At 42.1% G+C, this 21,038-nt stretch overlaps 1 protein-coding gene across 1 annotated transcript in view; it reads right to left on the bottom strand.

Moving 5' to 3' along the window:
* Window positions 1–20,700, bottom strand: part of BNC1 (basonuclin 1) — an 89,176-nt gene extending 68,476 nt beyond the window's left edge. The window contains exon 1 of the mRNA XM_044978829.1: window positions 20,631–20,700. Within this exon, the coding sequence (XP_044834764.1) occupies window positions 20,631–20,639 (9 nt within the window). The 5' untranslated portion in view covers window positions 20,640–20,700. The remainder of the gene's footprint in view (window positions 1–20,630) is intronic.
* Between the last annotated feature and the right edge of the window lie 338 nt (window positions 20,701–21,038).

The following is a 21,038-nucleotide window of genomic DNA, read 5'->3' as shown; positions in this document are numbered from 1 at the left end:
CATTTATATTTTAAAGGAATTTAATGCTTGTGAAGTGTGCCAGATTGACAGCCCTTTAGAGGCAAGATATTTATCAACCCACACACCTGATACAGCAGTATATGCAATACAAGTTTCTTCCCACACCAACGGACCTCAATCTTGATGAGAAGAAACTTTTGTGAGGGCAGGACAATTGTTCAGTTTCTATGCCCGTTCAATCCTGGGTTTTTCTTCTGAGACTACCAACAGTATGTCGTGTTCTGTTATGAGCATGGCCTGTACGGAAATAGTCAGCCCATTTCACGTAGCTCACCAAACAGCCATCAGTGACAACAATCTTTGATCATCAGGTTGAACCTGAGCCAATTCTAGATATTTTGGTTTTTGTTTGTTAGGTTATGTGGCTGTTGTCAATCTCAGAAAGATGTTACACCATGAGAGAGAATTTGAGGCAGCTAAGGGCTTGTCTACACAGGGAGTTATTCTAGAATAACTATTCCAGAATAATTTCCTATGTGGAACTTCCTGCGTGGACTTCTCAAACAAGAATGCCTTACTCCAAATTATCTTAACCCACATTCAGAGGGCTTATCTAGACAGAAAGTTAGTGTGCAGCAAGCTTGGGAGTAAATCTACAATGCACTACTATCACCCAGCTAACCACATGCTGGCCTGAGAACTGTCACAGAGAGGCATGGCACTAATTGCTCTCAGATGTTGGCAGTTTTCATGCTACTGGGTGCTCTCACACAGAGTATTATGAAACAGATTGAGTACAATCCCAATGCAGGATCAGAGTCTCAAATTCTCAAGTCACCAATTACAGTTTCCCAGGACTAGACACTTTACCTTAGAGAGAAGGGACCTTTGCCTGCCACTCAAATGTCCTTATGGGAGTTGCCTTGCTTTGCCCATTAGGATAGTTCATATAAACTAAACTGGCGCTCTGCACACTCATATGCTGAGGGACAGTATAAGGCCTACGCAGTACTGAAAGGCCCAGCTAAGAACTCAAAATAGGGATTAAGTGGAATTTGTGAATTTCAGCCACACTCAATATTGTTAATTTATGTGGCATTCAATCAAATAAGTTACAGAAATCAACATAATTTATGTTTTGGAGAACCCCAGTTTCCTGTGCACTGCAAACTCTATCTGCTCCTTAAAGTTATCACGCTTTATGCAATCAACATAGCTGCACTGAAGTCAGTGCTCTGCTGACCTACTCCAGCTGAGGAGATAGCTCATTGGTTCCACCCTACTCAAATAATATTCTTTACAGATTTGAATAGGAAAACATTTTAAATTGAGAAACCATTAGAAAGCATAAAAGTCACTGCTTAGCCCAGGAGATATCAACTTACAGTCTTAAAAACTGCAGCAAACATGTGCTTTTGATTACAGGGGTGTGCCAGTGGTGTTACAATTAAAGGTGTGCTGTCACTTCAATCATAAGTCCTATTGTTCAGTGTTTATAAAAAACTTGCTACAGGCTGAAATGTCTTATAGAAGTTCTCAGCTAGGGAACAAACTTATACCCAAGATTTTAAAAGAAAACAAATGAGCCATTTCTTATGTTAGACTTTGAGTGTGTTTTGTGCTTCTAGAAATGAAACATTTAAAAATGTTTTATAGTTCTAAATCTTCAGTGCAGAGAAGGCTGCTTGCTGATTTCTTGCCACAAAACTATGGAGAAATTCAGCTGTAGAAAATGTCTGGGTTTTGTTGTTTGTTTTTTTGTGTAAAAGCATAAAACTTTTGCAAGCCTCTCTGATAACTAGAATTGGTGGACAGAGCCCACCAAAGCAATAAAAGGCAAGGTTGGCAGTCTAGGAGAACCAAATCCACTAGTTACCCAGAGAAAAGATACTACTTCCGATACTACTTCCTTGGTGTCTCTACTGAAATTACCAAGCATGCTGGTGCTTTGGTGATGTGGATGACTGTTCCCTCTAAAGTGGACCCATCAATGCAGTACACGCAGTTCCTCATTTCTGTGGCATTGGCACACACTGAAGTTCACATTCCAGCACACATTTATGCTACTCTGGCAGTTGCTTGGAAGCAAGAAGAAAATGCTGGCACTGGTTCTGAGACACGTATAGGCAACTTTCCTGTAGCACGGGAAACAAGCAGGAATTCTCAAACAGATTTCCAGGCAGGATATGCACATTAAAATTAAAAGAATATAACTGCAAGGTTGGGAACAATGGAGTGAGGTATAGAGGGAGGATACTGATTGTGCATGCCTCAAAGACGTTGTTTCTGTGATTAATTTGGCACCTTGATGTACCCACTGAGCAGCTGACGTTCCAACAAATCTCACATGAATCTCAGCTCAGGATGATGAGTGTTAAATGGTGATAGATAAGTACAATAAAAAAAAATCTATTGAGGGCACTACTGGTAGTACACTTCAAAAAGATACTCCATATCCAGCACATCTTATTGTGTAAACTGCTGACAGAACCCAACAGCAGAGTTTTCCTGATGGAGGAGACTGAAACCAAACTGCGGGATAATTAGAAAGCTGTAGCACTAAAGGTGCTCCAATAAATGGGAGAGTTGTGACTGTGGTTGCTATAGGGTTGGGGAAGTCAAAAAACCTGTCCTTACTTGCTAAATTAGTTAGAAATCTACCTGGCTGTGGGCCTGGATGTTTCTGAGTGTCATGGGTTTCACATAACATGAAAGGAACAAAGAGTGGTAGAAAATGACAAGATAATGCTGGAGTACAATTTTCTGAAACAATTTTTGTTTATACGGCGATGCAGGAACTTAATTAAACTGTAAGTCCTGATCCTGCCCATTGAAGTTAATCACAATATGCCCCAATCGTGCACATATAAAACCTGGTTATTGCAAATAAAAGACTAACATCCTACACCTTGATTTGCAGATACAAATCAGATTTGAAGCCATAAAAAACAGAATATGGACATCAGTAAGAAGATTGTACTAGAGGAGAGGCTTTATATTTGCCCATCATAATACTATATAGGAATATAAGTTACATATGGCCCCTTATCTACAGCAATTTTTGGCTCCTTCTACTTTCTATTTTCTCACAGGGAGGCCCGATTGATTGGTAACTTTCCTCTGGTGCTTTCAGGGGTGGCCAGAAGGTTCACCCCCGCCGCCCAGTCCTTGTTCAGTGTGTTTGGTAAGGAGGCAGCCTCAGAGATCTACAGCATTTCTCTTTCCTGTCTCCTCCCTCTCCCCTCGCCCCCCATGGTGCTCACACTTAACAGAATGGGGGATAATGCTGCTGGTGACAGCGGGCAGGAGAAAACAGCAGTCATTTCCTCCTCTTGCCACATATTGCTTCTGTATGTTGTGCACCTAGAAGCGCAGAGCAAGTACCGTATCTGATTTCAAATACAGAATTGAAGATGATGTTAAGCTGAAACCCTGAGTGGCATTAATGCGTATCTGCGATTAGTACTGTATTTTGATATATTCTATATGAGCTCACTGTAAACATGTTTTTAAAGGCAATACAATCAAATAAATGATTAACTTAGAAATGACTTACTTTACATTTTAAAAATGCAATAATTGTTAAATATAAATATCATGAAACAAACTCACACATATTTTATAGGGTTCATAGGCAGATTTTCAGCCCTAGCTCCATCTACTCTGCAACTTTCCACATCAGAGAGGAACCCTGGGGTGGCATATAGCCAGCTCTATGCTACCTGCTCTTTCCCACATCCAGCTGTGTAGAAAGCATTCTGGGGTGGAGTTCCTGGAATCTTGCTTGATATCTGGTTGGCACCGTGGTTTCTGTGAGATCACAGCAGATGGCACAATTTAAAGCAGCCCCCACATCTATCAGTAATTTTTTTCTTACTGATTTTCTAAAACAAAGATGCGTGATCCAAACCTTTTCATGTTTTAAGACGCACCCAAACTAGATAATGAGTTGAGACATACAAAGATATTGGGCCAGAATCTGCATTCATTTGTACTGGTGTAAATCTTTGTGCAGAATCTGGCCCAATGTAATCCTCCCCCCCCACACACACACAAAGAGTGGGTCCAGTGTATGGTGCTGTTCAAAAAGAAAAGAACGTAGTTGTTGTGTAGGCACAATATTATCCAGCTTTTACTGGCATTTGAGACCAAGCTGCACTATGCCATTTTAGCAATAATGATCAAAGCCCAAGTCCTTCCCTGAAAACTAATGACTGGTTAGGAGGATAGTTTGAGGTCCGTTTACCCCAGCTGGTCCTTAAAATCCGCAAAGGCTTTTCCTGAGAATTATTATTGCTGTAAATTGAAAATGGAGGGAAGGGCGAGGTGGTTTCATCTGTACAGTGCATTTCTGTTATACAATAATATACAAGCCCTGTATATTAGCCAGACTGTTTGAATAATTTATTCATTTATAAGTAAATAACTCTTTGTACTTCTAATACCTCTCCTCTGACCCCAAATCCTTTGCAGCCCATTAATTAATTGATTTAATTAATTAATCCTTTGCAGCACCCCTGCAAGGTAAGTGAGGAAAGAGATATATAGGGATAACTTCACTCTTCAGTGAAATGCAACTGAAGTTGGGTGGAAAGTGATATCTATTTAACAGTTGACATCACCCCTACACAACATCTGAGGGCAGAGAGCAAAGAAGGTCATAATCAACTTAAACTACAGCGGGATATAGGCAGACAGAATGTAATTGCTTGATCAGAATTTGGCCAGGGAACTGAAGCCAATATCCCTTACTCTTGCAAAAGGTAGCAATGGTTCTTTAGGGACAGACTGCTGAGCAATTACTCACAGAAATAATTCCCCTAAACTTTAATGGGACTACTGCTGGGAGTAAATGCTCACCAATGGGAGTAAAAGGTTCACAATCTGACCCTTATCACAACAGCCAAGAGTGTATTGGATCACTGGGGTTCCCCAAAGCCTGTATTTTGTGATTAAAAAGTACCAATTCACCCAGATATGTTGGACTATAACAGGAATGGTGTCACTCTTATTAAGAAAAGTACAGCTAATTAAGTTTAAAAAGTATTGAATACTATATCTTACCCCAAACTTAATTTCACATCAAACTACAGAGCATTAGTAATAATTAGCCTGAGGAAGGGACAGAGTTTTTTTTAAATTAGCACAATGTGGCAACCAACTGACAGGTCAGATTTAAATCTCAGAGGTGTTACCTTTAATTGTACAGAGGTTGGCAATCATGTCAAGACTTGAAGTAGGCTATATACCACATTTCACTGTGTATTTTCCCACAGCTTTAATCTAATCAACAACAACAACAACAACTTGTCTTTAGCATTATAAAAGAAAAGACTTCAGGCATTCAAAATTAATCATGTGACTCAGACAGTTCATCTCTATTTGCTGTGTTGAGCCTTTAAAAAAAGTTAAATAGGCTTAATTTGTGATGAAAACTTTTATGAGAAGGTTTGATCCAAAGCCTTCAAGAATCCCAGAAAGAATCCCATTGACTGGAATGGGTTTTGGATCAGACTCAGAGTGATATTCTACAAGGGTTTGATTGTTTTCTCATACACAAATAAACTAGATACTCCATGTGCATAACTGCACACAGACAAGATTTAGGACAAGGGAAATTTTTGCCATTTAAAACATGTCTCTTCTTACCCCCAACTGCATTCTCCATCCCCATCCCCATGGGCTAGATCCTTAAAAGACATAGATTTTCTACACTGGCCTCCATTCTACTTGAAGGTGCAAATAATTACACTATTATTTGCACCTTCAATTTAGACCTCTTAAATGTTTAAGCCCCTCATTTCCAGTCACAGAGATTTAGTAGCCTAAGTGAACCAAAGTCTGGGAACAAATAACTGTATATTCTAAATTTGACCCACAGTTATTTGCACCCACAATAATGGAGATCCACTGAAGGCAGTGGGAAAATTTGCTCCCAAACATCACTCTTTTTGACATAACTTTTTAACAAACTATTTTAAATATAGTGTTGAAAAAATGCAATTTACACTGAAATCTTGAAGTGGTGCACTTTCCTCCAAATATTTTTAAAATTCAGGTTTGAAGTCTACATATAAAGAATTTCAGACTGAAACCATCTTCAAAAGCTGATGAAACTTTACACTCAAAAAGCTATTTTCTGAATGTACAAACAAATATCAATGTTTATTAGAAATTAATGAAGAGATCTCAATGGGGATATAACTCAAACCATAAGTTTACAGATCTCTTTACTAGTTGATTTTCTATTCACAAACATACATTTCCTTTTATGAAATTTTGTTCTGATATAATTGAGTTTATGAAATTTCACACTTTTGGCCAGATTCTGATCCTATTTATGATGTAAATACAGAGTAGGTCCAATGGCATCCAGTTTATACTTGTGTCCCTCATGTCCCAGAATCTGTCCCCTTTTTTCTTTACACAACCTAGGCTGTAACTTTCTGAAAAATCTGATTAAATGGAAATAGAAGATCGACTATGAAGGAAGTCATTCATGCTCCTGTACTAAGAACAGCAAACAAGAGTCTTGAGCTCTGAATAATTCTAACATTACCATTCCCAGATAGTAAAATAGTGCTTCTGATCTACACCGCTACCTCGATATAACGCCACCCGATATAACACAAATTTGGATGTAACACGGTAAAGCAGTGCTCCGAGAGGGAGGGAGGGGGGCTGCGCACTCCGGTGGATCAAAGCAAGTTCAATATAACGTGGTTTCACCTATAACGTGGTAAGATTTTTTGGCTCCCAAGGACAGCGTTATATCAAGGTAGAGGTGTACTTATTTGTCTCCATTAACAAATTAAAACTTTGTCCCTGAAAACTGGGCAAATAGCAGTCTATGCAAAAGTGTGTATTACCATTACCTGACCCTTGTTCCTTTCCTTTGTTTCACTCAGCTGCTGTGTCTTCTCTTAAAGTAATGACTTGATCCTGCATTCATTAATTTCAATGGAGCAGGATAATGCCCTCACATTGTAAGATATCTGAGGTGGGGCAGTTTCTGTGGTTCTACCGCTACCAAATGGGGGATGAAAGAAATGATTTGTAAAATGTCTACCTCAAACACCTCTGATTCTAGGTGAGTGCCTAGACCCCTTACTATAGTTATCTGGCCTTGAAAATCATGACTATCCTTCCACCCCCAGGCTTTCTAGAGCAAAGAGAAGAATGAACCTTCTGCTCGATGATATGCTAGACCAAGCTTTAAAAGTTATCTCCTTAAATGCAAGAGAAGTTGATCTCATTTTTGCAGGGAGGTGTGATGCAGAAGGGCACAATCGGATTGTTAGGTGCCCATACAATACTTACAGGGGAAACACTCTTTGGACATTAATAAGGGACATTGTCTGATCAACATAATTCATAAGACCAGTAATGTGTGGCATTTCCAGTCACATATAGAAGTGAGAAGACACCAGAATAGGCAAAAGTGAACCCTGCTTGTACATGCCTTCCAAACCCATTTTCCTGTATGTACATGGGGAGGCTGCAGAACAACAGAGGTGGGGAAGTTAGTGTGTCTGGCTTAGCTTTGTGTTTATGAAAGATAAGCCATGCCAAGACAGAGAGGGTATGCTGACATTATTTATTGGCACTTCACTGTGACAGCTTATATACTTTACACTTTATTAATTTCCTGTTGCATACATGTATAATAAATTTATGTAGCTCCACTTTTTTTGGCTCATACAGCCAAGCCATATCCCTTGGCTTTAGGCTACTTCCAAATGTCCTGACTTGTCCTGTCTTACATGGCTTTGAGAAAGAACGTCCACAATACTGTACATTCTCTTCTCACTATTTGGGTGTTGCTTTAATGACATTTTGTGGGATCTAAACATCATTACTAGAAACAATTTTACTGTATGTACTCAGATACCACTACAATGGGCACAGTACAAGACCCTGGAGAGACAAAGATTAGACTGGATAGATACTATGATCCCAAGTAATGTAACAACCAAATTCAAATGAATAGCTTGTAATTTGGATGTTGTAATTCAGACCTGAAAGCAGTAAGCATCAGAAAGACAACACATTGAATAAACATGTGGTGCCTGATTCTTCACTACCTTGCAGCTTGTATTGTCACCAACATCCGTAGAGTGGATGTAATATGCTTCCAAATCAAACAGTAGCATTTTACTTTCTCCTTCCTCATGAGTAAGTGTAAGTGATGATTGAAGATGGAAGATAGAGAAGAATCAGGACCTTCATGTGAGAAATTCTTTGTTACCATACTGAACATTCCACTGTTGATCTCCAGAATGAAACTGGTAACAGAGATTAGGTTCACAAGAAAAAAATATTAGGAAAGTTGCTGATTCTTAACTGTCTGACCTTGCCAAAAGTAGAATTAAAATGTGGTCCTCAATGCAGAGGGGATGAAGATGGCAACATCCACATGGTTCTAGCTGTTAAGTTCTTTGGCATGACCGATGCCACAACGTGGCGGCCGAATACCGATAGATGGCTCCACAGTCTAAAAAGCAATGATTTCAAGCAAAATAGCCTTTCGAGGGCAAACATCAAAAGAGAAACAAACTCGTACCTATGTCAACTTGTCAACAGGCAGTTAAACACTGCTATGAGAACTGTCACAGGAATGCTGAGGTCAACACCGAAAATCTGGCTCCTCATTCTTGTACATATCTTAACACTATTCCTCCAAAGAGAAGCAGCAACAATATGTGAATATGACTGCATGAACCCAGACTTGTCAGTCTATGACAACCCCTTACCCCGCCCCAGATGCTACCATAAATTCAGGAAACCCATCTGGTTAGTGGCCAAAGCTCTCAAAATTTTAGGACAGTCACCAAAAGATAAGAAGTGGAGACTATAGGAAAACAGAGGGATCAAGATCACAGATCCCATAGACCAACCACCCATCTTCACCATGCCACTTAAGATCTGGATCACAGCAAACTGCAACAGAACTTCACAAGGGTGTTGCAATGACCTATTACACAAATAGAAAATGAAGGACAGCTAGATATGTGAATGTAAAGAAGATATCCAAGCCATGGAATATCTAGTAAACCTCTGCCCTCTAAGATCCTTCTCCAGGGGGTAGCTGTGAGTGATTCATTCTATGTCACTGGAAGCCATAGAGTGGATGGTTAACTGGAACATCAACCTTTTGTGTTGCTTTTTAAGTTGCCATATGAAAGAAGAATGCACCGTATCTCATGAAACAAGACAGTCAGTCATGTTTTAAAGTGCAGTTCTACCTTTAAAATGTAGCCACAGCTATGCCTGTGCAATTCTGTTGTCTTCAGATTATATTTTCAGTAATGGCTATACAATACCATTAGCTCCAAATAAGTGCAAAAAGGTTATCACTTAAGACAACAGGTTGCACAGGTGTAGGTAAGGGTATAAATTGGACAGCATAATCTTTGATTCATACAGATGCATGAAATGGAAAGAACCCAGTTTGGCTGTCTGAGCTCATGTTGAATTTGTGGGTATACTAAATATGGGAATACAAATTTTACTCGTGAACTGAGCAAATTCGATATGGGAATAAGCAAACACATTGCATTTGGAACCTCAAAGACTCATATTTAGAAAAATCATTTTACATTTTTTCCTAAATAAAGATTTAGAGCCTGTTGTTGCTGACATCAACAGCAGTTTTACTATAGAGTTAAGTGAAGCAGGATTGGTTGCTTAGGTCCAATTTCTGCTTCCAGTTACACTAGTGCAAACATAGAATAACCCTTAACTTAAATGCAAGAACCCTTGATTTGTACTGGTGTAAAAGTAGAGTTTGGCCTTTAATTTATATTTGAATACATTCAAGCAGGCTGCTTATTTGGAACTTGCTTATTCAAGGTCAGTATCTGATCTCAGTTATACAGTAAATTGGGATTTATTCTGGCAGAAGTGAAAAAACAGTATTTACCTCTTAACTTGGAAAATATTCATAAAACAAGCAATGTTTTAGCCATTGGATTCGAAGTGTTACAGTATATGTGCATATGTTCATCTGGTTAACATGCAAGGCATCTATTAAGACTTAGGGAAGTAATGCATGTAGGAGAGAACACAGCCTAACATGTAAAACTTATGTATGATGACAGAAGAAAAGATTCAGAGGGGTAGCCGTGTTAGTCTGGTTCTGTAGAAGCAGCAAAGAATCCTGTGGCACCTTATAGACTAACAGACGTTTTGCAGCATGAGCTTTCGTGGGTGAATACCCACTTCTTCGGATGCAAGACTTGCATCCGAAGAAGTGGGTATTCACCCACGAAAGCTCATGCTGCAAAACGTCTGTTAGTCTATAAGGTGCCACAGGATTCTTTGCTGCTTCAGAAGAAAAGATGCAGCTGTTACACATAATATTGACATCACCATATATTCATTCTACCATCATGAGTGCACAATCACCATCATACTTTAACAAGGAAAGTTATTATGCTGCAGTTGTGAATTAGGTAGGAATAGAACATAAATATTATCTTTTGCATTAAACTTTTAATAGTCCAGGGCTATGCCTTCTTTACTATTTTAGTCCTGAGAAGTAGCTAAAGATATTGGGAAAGCAAAAAATAAAACAATTCATTGAGTATAAGAAAAATATGTCATTTAATCTACTCTGTCAGAAGAACATGAATTGTTAAGTTTACCTTGCTGGATAGTTTCTTCTTATATATGGATCCATTGATAATAAATCATGACACTCATTTTCTGCTCAGTAGCATAACCAGCCGTTTATGGTATGTCTCATAGTGACAGGAAATGGGGGGGAAATTAAGACTTAGAGGCAAAATTTAATGCAAGCTAGCAGAAAATATGCTATGCTATCTACAATGCAGAAACTTAGCTTCACATACATTTTACATGCAAACCTGTTATGCTTTCAAGAAGATGTTAAGCAATGAACATAATATGCTTATAGCTAAGCTTAATTAATTAGCCAAACTGTGTTGAAGGAGGAAAATTAATTCACTGTGTAGAAATTGTGAGATTTATATATGGTTTCCCCTGCAACACCACAGAGTACAGTTCATTTAATGTGGCATTTACAAGTACTTTCCATGTATTTCCATATTGTCTATTGTAATATATCATCAGTGTATGCCTTGATTTAAATTGTTGCCATCATTCACTGTTGTGCACTAATATATGCAGTGTTTCAAATGCCAAAATACCGTGGCCTTTTTGTGCTACATACCAGATTTTGTAAATATGTGGAATTGCCTCCAATGCTTACAAGTTGTGAGCAGAGGCCAAAAACGAGCCTCCCTAGACACACACAAAAAAAATAATGACGATTATGATTTAGTATTTCACATTCTAGCCACAGTTTCAACATCCCGTACCCCGTGACATTAGGGAAGGATAAATCAACAAGCATGACAGCTCCCTTGTAGAGACTGGTACGGACCTGGGATCTGCCACAGCCAACACCCACAGCTTCTGCCAGATGTCTTTGTTTTGTGGTATTAACCCCTTCAGGAAGAAGTAGCGTTCTTATGCTGAACTCTTACTAAGCAGAGTACTTTTTAAAAAAAAATAAGAATAACTGTTTTGACACAAGTTAATTCAGCACAACCAAGATAACCAAAAGAATAGATATGGGCTAATGATAAAGAACAATTAAATCTGAGTCATTTAAACTTTGTGTAAATACATGAAATACTTGAATTTTCCTTAGACAAATGCAAACACTTGGGTGTTAGTGTTACATCTTTTACATTCCATGGTCTGACTTGATTACCATAACATAGTTTATGTAGTTTACTCAACTATAAGATAATAAAAAAAATCAGAATAGTATGTTAGGATCATTACATTTGGGATCCAGTTCTGCATTCGTTGTGCACACAGAAATTCCATTAATTGGCCTTAAGCCAAACAGTTAGTTCTTTATGGCCCCAATTCAATAAGGTTTTTGATCCAATGCCCTTTGAAGACAATGAAAGCACTCACATTGACTTCTCTGGGCTTTGGATCAGGCCCCAAGGTTATTAAGCATATGCATAACTTTAATCATGTAAATAGTCCCATTGGCTTAAAGTTATGCACATGCTTAAATTCTTTGTTGAATGAGGGGATTAACTCTGGAACGAAATGGAGGTTGTGTAAAGAATGAGCTTTTTAAAAAAAGCATTTTCCTCCTGAAATAGCATCTTAATGCAAAATATCCAACAAAATATAAATTCTGCATCTTAAATTGTACAGTGGCTATTCACGAGGTAAACAGTAACCAAGAAGCCATCCACATTAATGTGTGTTGTTTGACTTAAAAGGGCAGAGTCAACTTAAAAAAAAATCAAACATCCTCTGGTATTGTAGATAAATGTAACTACAGGTACAGGTAACACCCACGATGACTTAAGTATCAGAAAAAAAAGTGGTCCCTCAGTTTCATTTAGTTTACTTTGTGCATTTGACAGCACTTTGTCTAGTTCATTTGACTGTCTTTCCTGTATTTCATTTCTTAGTCTCCCCAGTTTGTGTGGTTCTTTTTTACAGCAATAAGGAGAAAAATATAATTAAAAGGAAAATGTGGTACAAACAGCAATATTGGAAAGGGAACTCATGAGCAACATACTTCGTGGAACTGCTTCTAATTCACTTCTTAGATTGACAAGATTTCAAGTTGACAGTATCCCTTTAAATGATTATAAATGATCCCATATCAGTTTTTTGCCATTTGTGACAGAAGTTATATTGAGAGAGAGAACTCTTTCAAAACTGTTAGTGCCATGTTTCTGGAAACAAAAATATTTACAATCATTAGTGTTGGACTCGGTCACAAAAATTAAGTTTAATACTTACTGTAACTATTTTTAATCTCAGTAACATGCCATTGACTGTGCTAAAACAGTCACTATAATTTCATCTACAAAAAGAAGAAAACTTAAGCTGAGATTCATTACAATTGTTTAAATCACTCCCCACCCACCCACTCCAACACACACTAACACTGGTGAATTCAAGACTAACTTTTAACATCTGACTGGCTATTGTACATTTTAAGTTGCAGAATCTGTATTTCATTGCATGTTCTGCATCAAGTTGATATTTTGAAAGGCAAATGTATTTTAAAAAGTTGTCTCTTTACACATCTTCCATTTCATGCTAAAGGGTTAAGTAGCTATAATATACTAAAGAGCAAACTGTTTGCGCCTTAGGGCCGTCTCCTCCTTGTTCCTGATGAATTGCCTGACACTTCATGCATCATGCATTACTTTTCATTAGGAAGTAACATTTGGTTCCAGTCATGGTATAAGACCTGGCCTTGGTGATGTGAAACAATAAGGAATGTGCCAGAAAATTAAACTCTTTTAGTGTCTGCTAAACAAGCTGTTCCTAAAGTGTAAACTTATTTATAAATGAATGTATTCATTAGTTTGTATTTTAAAAGAATATTGACATAACAGTATTTGAAGATTAAATTCTACATAAGACAAGGCACACAGGAAAACATGAGTTATGCTAATGCACTTCATAGATATTTATGTAATCGCATTACGTTCTTTTGCAGCTATGTGCTCCAGGATGTAAATATCCACCTATAAAGTTATTCAAAATACAAAGGGTAGATTCAGCTAGACAGGTATGAAATTCCATAAGTTTTCTCCTGTGCAGGACAGTAACATATGCTCCTGGGACTTCAGACCCAGAGAGAGAAAAATAGGATTACAGATGTGATTTTAAGAAGCCCAGACACTAGCTATCAGGGAAGATCATCTGGCTAAGGCACAGGATTTGCATTTAGGAGATGCAGGTTCTGCTCCAGGCTCTAACACAGCCTGTGTGTGGTGTTACGCAAGTCGCTCAGAACACTTACAGCTCCCATTGGAGCTGCCAGTGCATAGTAACTGAAAAAAAAAATCAGACCCTCAACCTCATGTGACTTATCTCCTATTTTATGGATAAGACAACTAATACTTCTCTACATCACAGGGGTGTTGCTAAGGTCAATTCACCACTGTTTATAGAGCACTCTTAGGCAGAAGGTGCTACAGATGTGCAAAATCCCTGGATTACAGGTAGGCTTGGAAGGATTAAATGTTTATCAGTAAATGCTGATTTCACAGTCCACACACACAAACTGGAGACAAAAATATTTTTATCCATAGTAACTGAAATTTACAAATAAGCAAAGTAAGAAAAATGCTGCCTGAGAACTTAGAGACAAAAATCCAGTGATTTAGACTTTGAATTTGGCTGGTTACAAATGGACTACCAAATAATAATAAAAACAGATATGATTAGTTGATTTAAGGATATTTGTTTTGTATATTTTGACATGTGATGGTGACAATTTGTGTTTTAATGGTTATAAAGCTTTCATTTTCTGAATCTCAGTGTCTACTGTCGTAAAATAATTGTCTGACACCTCCCTCCCCCAAATTTCATGCAACTGTGAAAGTTTAGCACCATGTACAGAACTGAGAGCAGGGAGAGATTCTCTCCTACACTCTCAATACTCCCCCTGTTGGTACCTAAGCTGTGTGAAGGAAAAGGAGAAAGCATCTTGACTTGCCTGAATGCAGAGAGGTGAGGCGCAGGGGAAGAGGAGGACAGCAGCAGACTGAAGGGGGTGCAGGTCAGGGGAGAAAGGAGCAGAGGAGGACAGGGATAGGCAGTGTATATTTTACATATGTAACCCTTCTGCCCATCTGAGTTGGCAGCATCAGATTCAGTAGCTAGGGGTTCCGGGTTCAGTATCTAGGGGTTCCGTTTCAATAACACAATGCAAAACCGGCTCATGCCCCCACCCAGTGACCTGGGACAATTACAAACCACCCCCTGGGTGCCTCTAAGAGGCAATACTTCCCCTCTCACAAGCACAGAGTCTGAACGTAGCAAAATCCTTTATTAAAAGGAGGGAAACAATGCGGCATTATGTTTGGGAAACACCACAAACAGGATTCACAACACAAACCATTAGCAAAAGACCCTCCCCCGCCCAAGCAAGTTTGACAGTATCCTTTTCCCTTCAGCGTCTTCAATGCAGCAACCCAAAAAAACCACCCAAAGTCCCAAAAGTCCAACACCCCAAAAGTCTCTGTCCCTGGTCAGTGCAGCCCCCGAGTTCAAAAGTTTATCTGCAGAGTTTTACGCCCGGGGTGGAGGGGCACAGCAGTGTTAAGGGGCACCTTATGTGGTCCAAGACCGACTGCCCCGCCTCACCATGGTGTCCTGCTGCAGCCTTCACTGTGAGCTCCACCAGCTGTTCCGCTCCACCAGCTGTCCTGTGAGCCGCTCCACAAACTGCTCTGCTCTGCCAGACGCTCTGCTCCACCAGCTGTCCTGTGAGCCGCTCCAGTCACCCTACAAACTGCTCTGTTCCACCAGCTACTCAGCAACATATCTTCAGGCCCCCCCCAGCACGCAGTGATTTCAGTTTGTAGTAGGGGAGCCTCAGTGATGGTACACAATTAGCCCAAAGTGAATTTAGCTCAGCAACCTATAACTAAACTCCTAATAGAATTAAAATTAGCTCTAATATTCCACAGTAGAGAAAGAAAAAAATGCAATTGGTACTCCAGACCCTCAAAGGGGGCCCATACTATCAAGTACAAATACCTATCCCCAGACTCTCTCCCAATTCACTAGGTTTTGGAACCCACGTCCCTTGTCTAGCGAGTGCTACTTAGTTGATGGCGAGTCCCTCTGTCATAAAACAGTTTCATTGTCCTTGAGTCACATAATCAGGGTAACAACACTTTATTCTTCCTGCCCCAATAACAGAGAAACTGGGGATTCCACAGTAGCCAAAGTGCCCATTTGGGCTCATGCTAGGTGGGGTGGGTGTGCCTATGCAAAGAAGATCAGCCCCTGAAGTTCTTTTCCAAAACTCACCACAATTCACCACCAGATGTCAGGGTAGAGCTCATCCTGACTCTGCTTACATCTATATATATGTATATATGGGTGGGGGAAATAAAAGTGGGGCGGGGGAGAAAAAGATAGCTAGAACCCAGGATTCCCAACTACCAACACTTCTCTGCTGTACAGTGTAAGGTTCTAAACTAAGTTTTCAACCTTGCTGATGACCCAGGTGTGGGGGATCAAGATGGTTTTTCATTTTGATTAAAAAACACTTTAGGAAAGAACAGTAAAATTATGTTAAGCAAAATTAGAGTTGCAACATTGAGCACTCCGAAGTTAAGAAATGCCAGAATGAAGGTTGTCTGTGCAACCTTAATTAGGCCTTCTTTTATATCTGTATTATGATAGTCTTGGATTACATGATCACACTTTTTGTTTTTTTTCTCCACAGGACTCCTGCTTCATTCAGTGCACACCATGGATAGTGCTGGGTGAAGTTATGGCCTGTATGATCTTACCTCATTTGTTGCAGAAATTGGGAGATGTACAGTGAATGAGGCAAGGGATTGCAGAAAGAGAAAAGATGGACTTGCTTAAGGCAACTGAATGTAACTCTGGAGATTTGGATTCTATCCTTGCCTCTCCCAAAAAGCATCCGTGTAATGCTGGGTAAGTGACTAAATAAATCTTTTCACAGGTGGCCTCGTGGCTAGCTTGTTTTCTCAGTGCCTAACGTGGGACACCTGGGGACTGATTTGCAGAACTGCTGAGCACTCACAATTGCAACTGGTCTATAAGATCTGTGTGACCGTACAAAGAGGTATAAATATGCTAAGTACTGTGAAAAAGTCAGGCCATCTCAATTTGGCATCCGAATTTAACAGATGCTAGATAAGTTCAGCCATAATCATATCAGACTCTTAGATGTAAAATAGAGACAATACCATTATACCTTATAGGAGGGTTGCGAGTAGGGAGACCAGGTGTCCAGTTTTCAAAGAGATCCTGGTGGGCCGTTGACTGTCCGGTTGGCAGCGCCATGCAACAGGACTGGCAGGTTCCCTGCTAGCCACCATGCCGTGCAGCTTCTAGGAAGCAGCCGGCATGTTTGTCCCCCCTACGGCTCCTACGCCTATGGCAGAGGTGGGAAACCTATGGCCCGTGGGCCGGATCTGGCCCCATGGTTCATTTCATCCAGCCTGCAGCACCCACCCCAAATCCCTCATCCCCAGAGTCTGCACCCCCAGCCAGAGCCCTCACACCTCCTGGACCCCAACTCCCTACCCCAGCCCAGAGCACCCTCCTGCACCCCAAATACCTCATCCCCAGCCTCACCCCAGAGTCTGCACCCTCATCCAGAGCCCTCAAACCCCCTGCCCTAGCCCAAAGCCCCCTCCCATACCCTGATCCCCTCATTTCTGGCCCCACCCTGGAACCTGCACCCCCAGCCCAGAACCAGTACTTCCTCCAACCCCCTGCCTCAACCCATAGCCCCCTCCCATACTCCAAACCCCTTGGCTCCACCCCACAGTCCAGATCCTCTCCGCTGTATCCCAAACCCCTCATCCCTGGCCCCACCCCAGAGCCCTCACCCCTAGATGGAGCCCTCACACCCTCTTGCATCCCAACCCACTACCTCAGCCTGGAGCCCCCTCTCGCACTCTGAACTCCTAATTTCTGGCCCCACCCAGGAGCCTTCACCCCCCAGTGAAAATGAGCATGTTCGTGAGGGTTGGGAGGGCGAGCGACCGGGGAGGGGGAATGGAGTGAAGGGGCATGGCATGGGTGGGGCATTGGACGAGAGGTGGGGTAAGGATGTTCAGTTTTGTGAGAGTAGAAAGTTGGTGACCCTAGTTGCAAGGATAAATTCATTCATGTTTGCAAAGCATTCAGATACTACGATGAGTGTTTTAGAAAAGCCAATGAGCAAATGAATAATACTGTATTTAGTAAGAGTTTAAATAGTGTACATTAAATAAGGCATAAGGCCATACGCTGAATGAGGATAAAAATAAATATGAAATGGTTTCCCCATTCAGTGAACTCTATCCATTATGTATACTGAGTGAAGCTGGGCCCTGTGGAAAAAACTAATATATGAATTATGTAATTAAAGACTGTATCATAATATACATGCACAACGGGGCTGGATGAAGGCTGCACAGGCATACTGGCATTTCCTAACTTTTGAGTGCTTAGCTTCACAGTCCTAATGTACTTTTAAAACAGGATTTTTTGTATGCATTATACAAACATGGTAGTAAATTTCCAAGCACCCATCAGCCATGACAAGAGCATGGATGTTTGGTCTTCACAGGAAACTGCCAGTGACTCAACCAAACTTACATTGTACATAATTAAACCCTAGCCTTCTTCCCCAATTGCCGGTACTTGTCTAAGAGTCTGATTCTCTGCAGACAGCCACAGAAGCAATCTTTTGGGGTTTTGACTCCGAACTCAAGCACATTTGGATTATTTGGTTTTGACATCCCCTATTAGAATTATATATATAAAAAAAACAAACTGTTTTATAATGACAGCAATTTAAAAAAAGGGAGGAAAAAACATAAAAATAGTGATAAATATAAACCCAGAGAGTTATGAAAATACCTTGAAAATACAATAAAAGATCCAGAGGATGGAAGTTAAACAAATAAACGAAATAAAAAACTTTGCCTAATTCAAAACTGCCCTTCAAAGCCCTTACACGGCAATCAGAGAAGTGATCAACAGATGCAAACATCAAATGAAATACTGCAATTAGGACAACCTATTCCACAGATAAGCTTCTCAGTCTTTTTGAAGCCTAACACGTGCTGATTTGGCTGTAAGAAGAGTTACAGCAAGGTTTCAAGGAGAAACTTCATTAGGACATAAAGCAAAAAGGATAAAAGCACATTTCCATATCTATGTCCACTTGCTTTAGAGAGGCCTTTCATGTTTTTGGTTTGTAGACTTTTGTACATGAAAAGGTCATTCATCCATGAGTAATAAATATAATCAGAAAGTCTGTTAGCAAGTGAGAGATCATCCTGGTGCCAGACTCCCTGTAATTGAAGGGGACACTTCCAGCAACGTGAGATGGAATGTTTTAATACAATCATTAACTCGTAACACGTAGACCTTTGCTGTGACAATGACTTCTTAGAATTTGAGTGTCCAAGGCTAATCTGAGGATATAGCTGGAGTAGCAGCCAGTCACTAAAGTGATGTGGCAGATCACTGTGGATTATTACTACTGGCAAATCTATAGCAATTGCTATTGAAATTTTAAAGCATTGTAAGGATTTTTAAACTCTTCTTAATTCGTGCACTAGAAAAGTTCCATTTGTCTGTTTCTGAGTGTTCTGCATCTGTTAATAATTAGCCATTATCTAACCACATCATGAGTGTCTAAACATCAGAGGCCAAATCATGCCCTCCTGCAATAAAACCCAAAGAAGGTAAGGGTAGAAAATTCAATGATCCTGAGGTCAAAAAGATTCCACCAAACTACCCTGTGAGGGCCCTGTGGTTGGGGATCTGCCCCTCTAATATTTGTATTGTCCAAGGGTAATATATTCCCCCATCTGCCTGTCAATTCTTTGAGGAGCTAAATCCATATGTGCCCCTCTTCCTCAAGACCCTAGTGCGAGATGATTGAAACTGTGTTCTCTGTCCCACACAGTCCAAATAAAGCGTATTACCTTTGCCACACAACACAAATGTGGCCTCTCAGAGTAGTATGTGACCATGGTCCTTGAGGTGGTCGGCAGACCAGAGATCTCATTCACAGATTCCTCCCCATCCCCTTTGGTTGTACCGTAGGGGTAGGGGACACAGCCCCCCCCCCCCCCCACAGTGGTTTGGAGAAGCTCGAAGAGGAGAGCTTTGTAGTCTGCATCTCCCCCTCCACTCCCAATATGTTTGCAGCTTGTTTATGTATTTTCCCCTTCGTTTTCATTCCTTCCTACCATCGATAAAGGCAAGGTATTGAAGTATCACGGAAGCGCCCTTTGCTCAGAGCGCGATCTGCTACACCACGCCTGACCTCTGCCTATCGGACAACACGTTCAGTTTAAAACACCGAGTAGCCACGAGGGAGTCCTCCGGAGGCCGGTCGCAGCTGCAGCTGCAGCAGAAGCCAAAGGCTGTCTGCAGCCTGAACGATTATGTTTTGGCTCGCGCCTCCTACGCCCTAGCGAGCAGCTGAGCGCTGTGACTGCAGCCCGTGCTGGGCTGTTCAGCTCCTGCTCCCTGAAACTTCCTCACTGGGCTCTGCAGCCTCTCCCACTGGAGAGCAGCTGGGACGGGGACATCCACCCGTCCAGGCTTCCCCGCGGAGCTCCGCAAGAAGTTCCGGGCAGGGTCCTGGCCTCGGCCGGACCGTGCCCCATGGAGTCCCCGGCTGGGCGGCATTTCCCACGAGGGGGCAGCCGGGACCGGGCCGTGCAGCGGGCTCGTCTCCCCACGGGGCTCAGCACGTTGCAATCAGACACCAGCTGGGGCGGGGCCGGGAGACGCTTCCGAGGGCTCCCTGCAGCCCCCTGCGCGTCTGCTCGGAAGGGGCCCCGCTCACCCCAGGCTGAAGCGGCTGGCAAAGCCCGCCAGTCCCCCTGACACCCCGCGTCTCCCCCGGCCCACAGCCAGGGGCCGCCCTGAGCTGCGCGCCAGGGGGAGACGGTAGCGTCACACCTCCCCCTGCCCCTGCCCAGCTCTGTCAGCAGCGGGGCTGGAGCCCAGCCCTGCCCCGCTCCGGTGCCCACACCTCTGCACCACGTGTGGAGTCACCCCGCCGCTCCCGCAGCCGGAGCGCGGGGGCTGCTGCTGCTGCCGAGCTGAGAGAGCCGCCTGCATGAACCCGGCCGGAAAGTACTTACCGCCTCCATCTCCAGCGGGCCCCGGGGTGCGGGGGGGGACCCAGCGCGGTGCTGAGCCGAGCCTGGCTCGGAGCCCAGCAGCCACCCCCCCCCCCGTTGTAGCGGGAGGGGAGGGAGAGCGAGCGGCCCCGCCGTTTAATGGCTCTGCCTGGTCAGCGGGGAGGGGGTGACACATGCTGATTGTCACCTGCCCCGCATGTCCCCCGGCGCGGGGGCGAACCTGCCCAGCCGCACCTGGGAGCGCTGCGTGCGGGGGGGGGGCGCAGCTAAGCGCCAGGCTCGCACGCGGTCGGAGCGCGGGCAGCTGGGCCAGGCTTCAGTCCCGGCCTGGCCAAGTGCCCCTCCTGGGCAGAGCGGGTCCCGAACTGGGGGTGGGTGTGAGGCATCTCCCGCGGCGGGAGGAAGGAT

This window comes from Mauremys mutica, chromosome 11 (genome assembly GCF_020497125.1).
Source record: "Mauremys mutica isolate MM-2020 ecotype Southern chromosome 11, ASM2049712v1, whole genome shotgun sequence".
NCBI classification, from domain to species: Eukaryota; Metazoa; Chordata; order Testudines; family Geoemydidae; genus Mauremys; species Mauremys mutica.
This window is presented reverse-complemented; position numbering and strand designations above follow the sequence as displayed.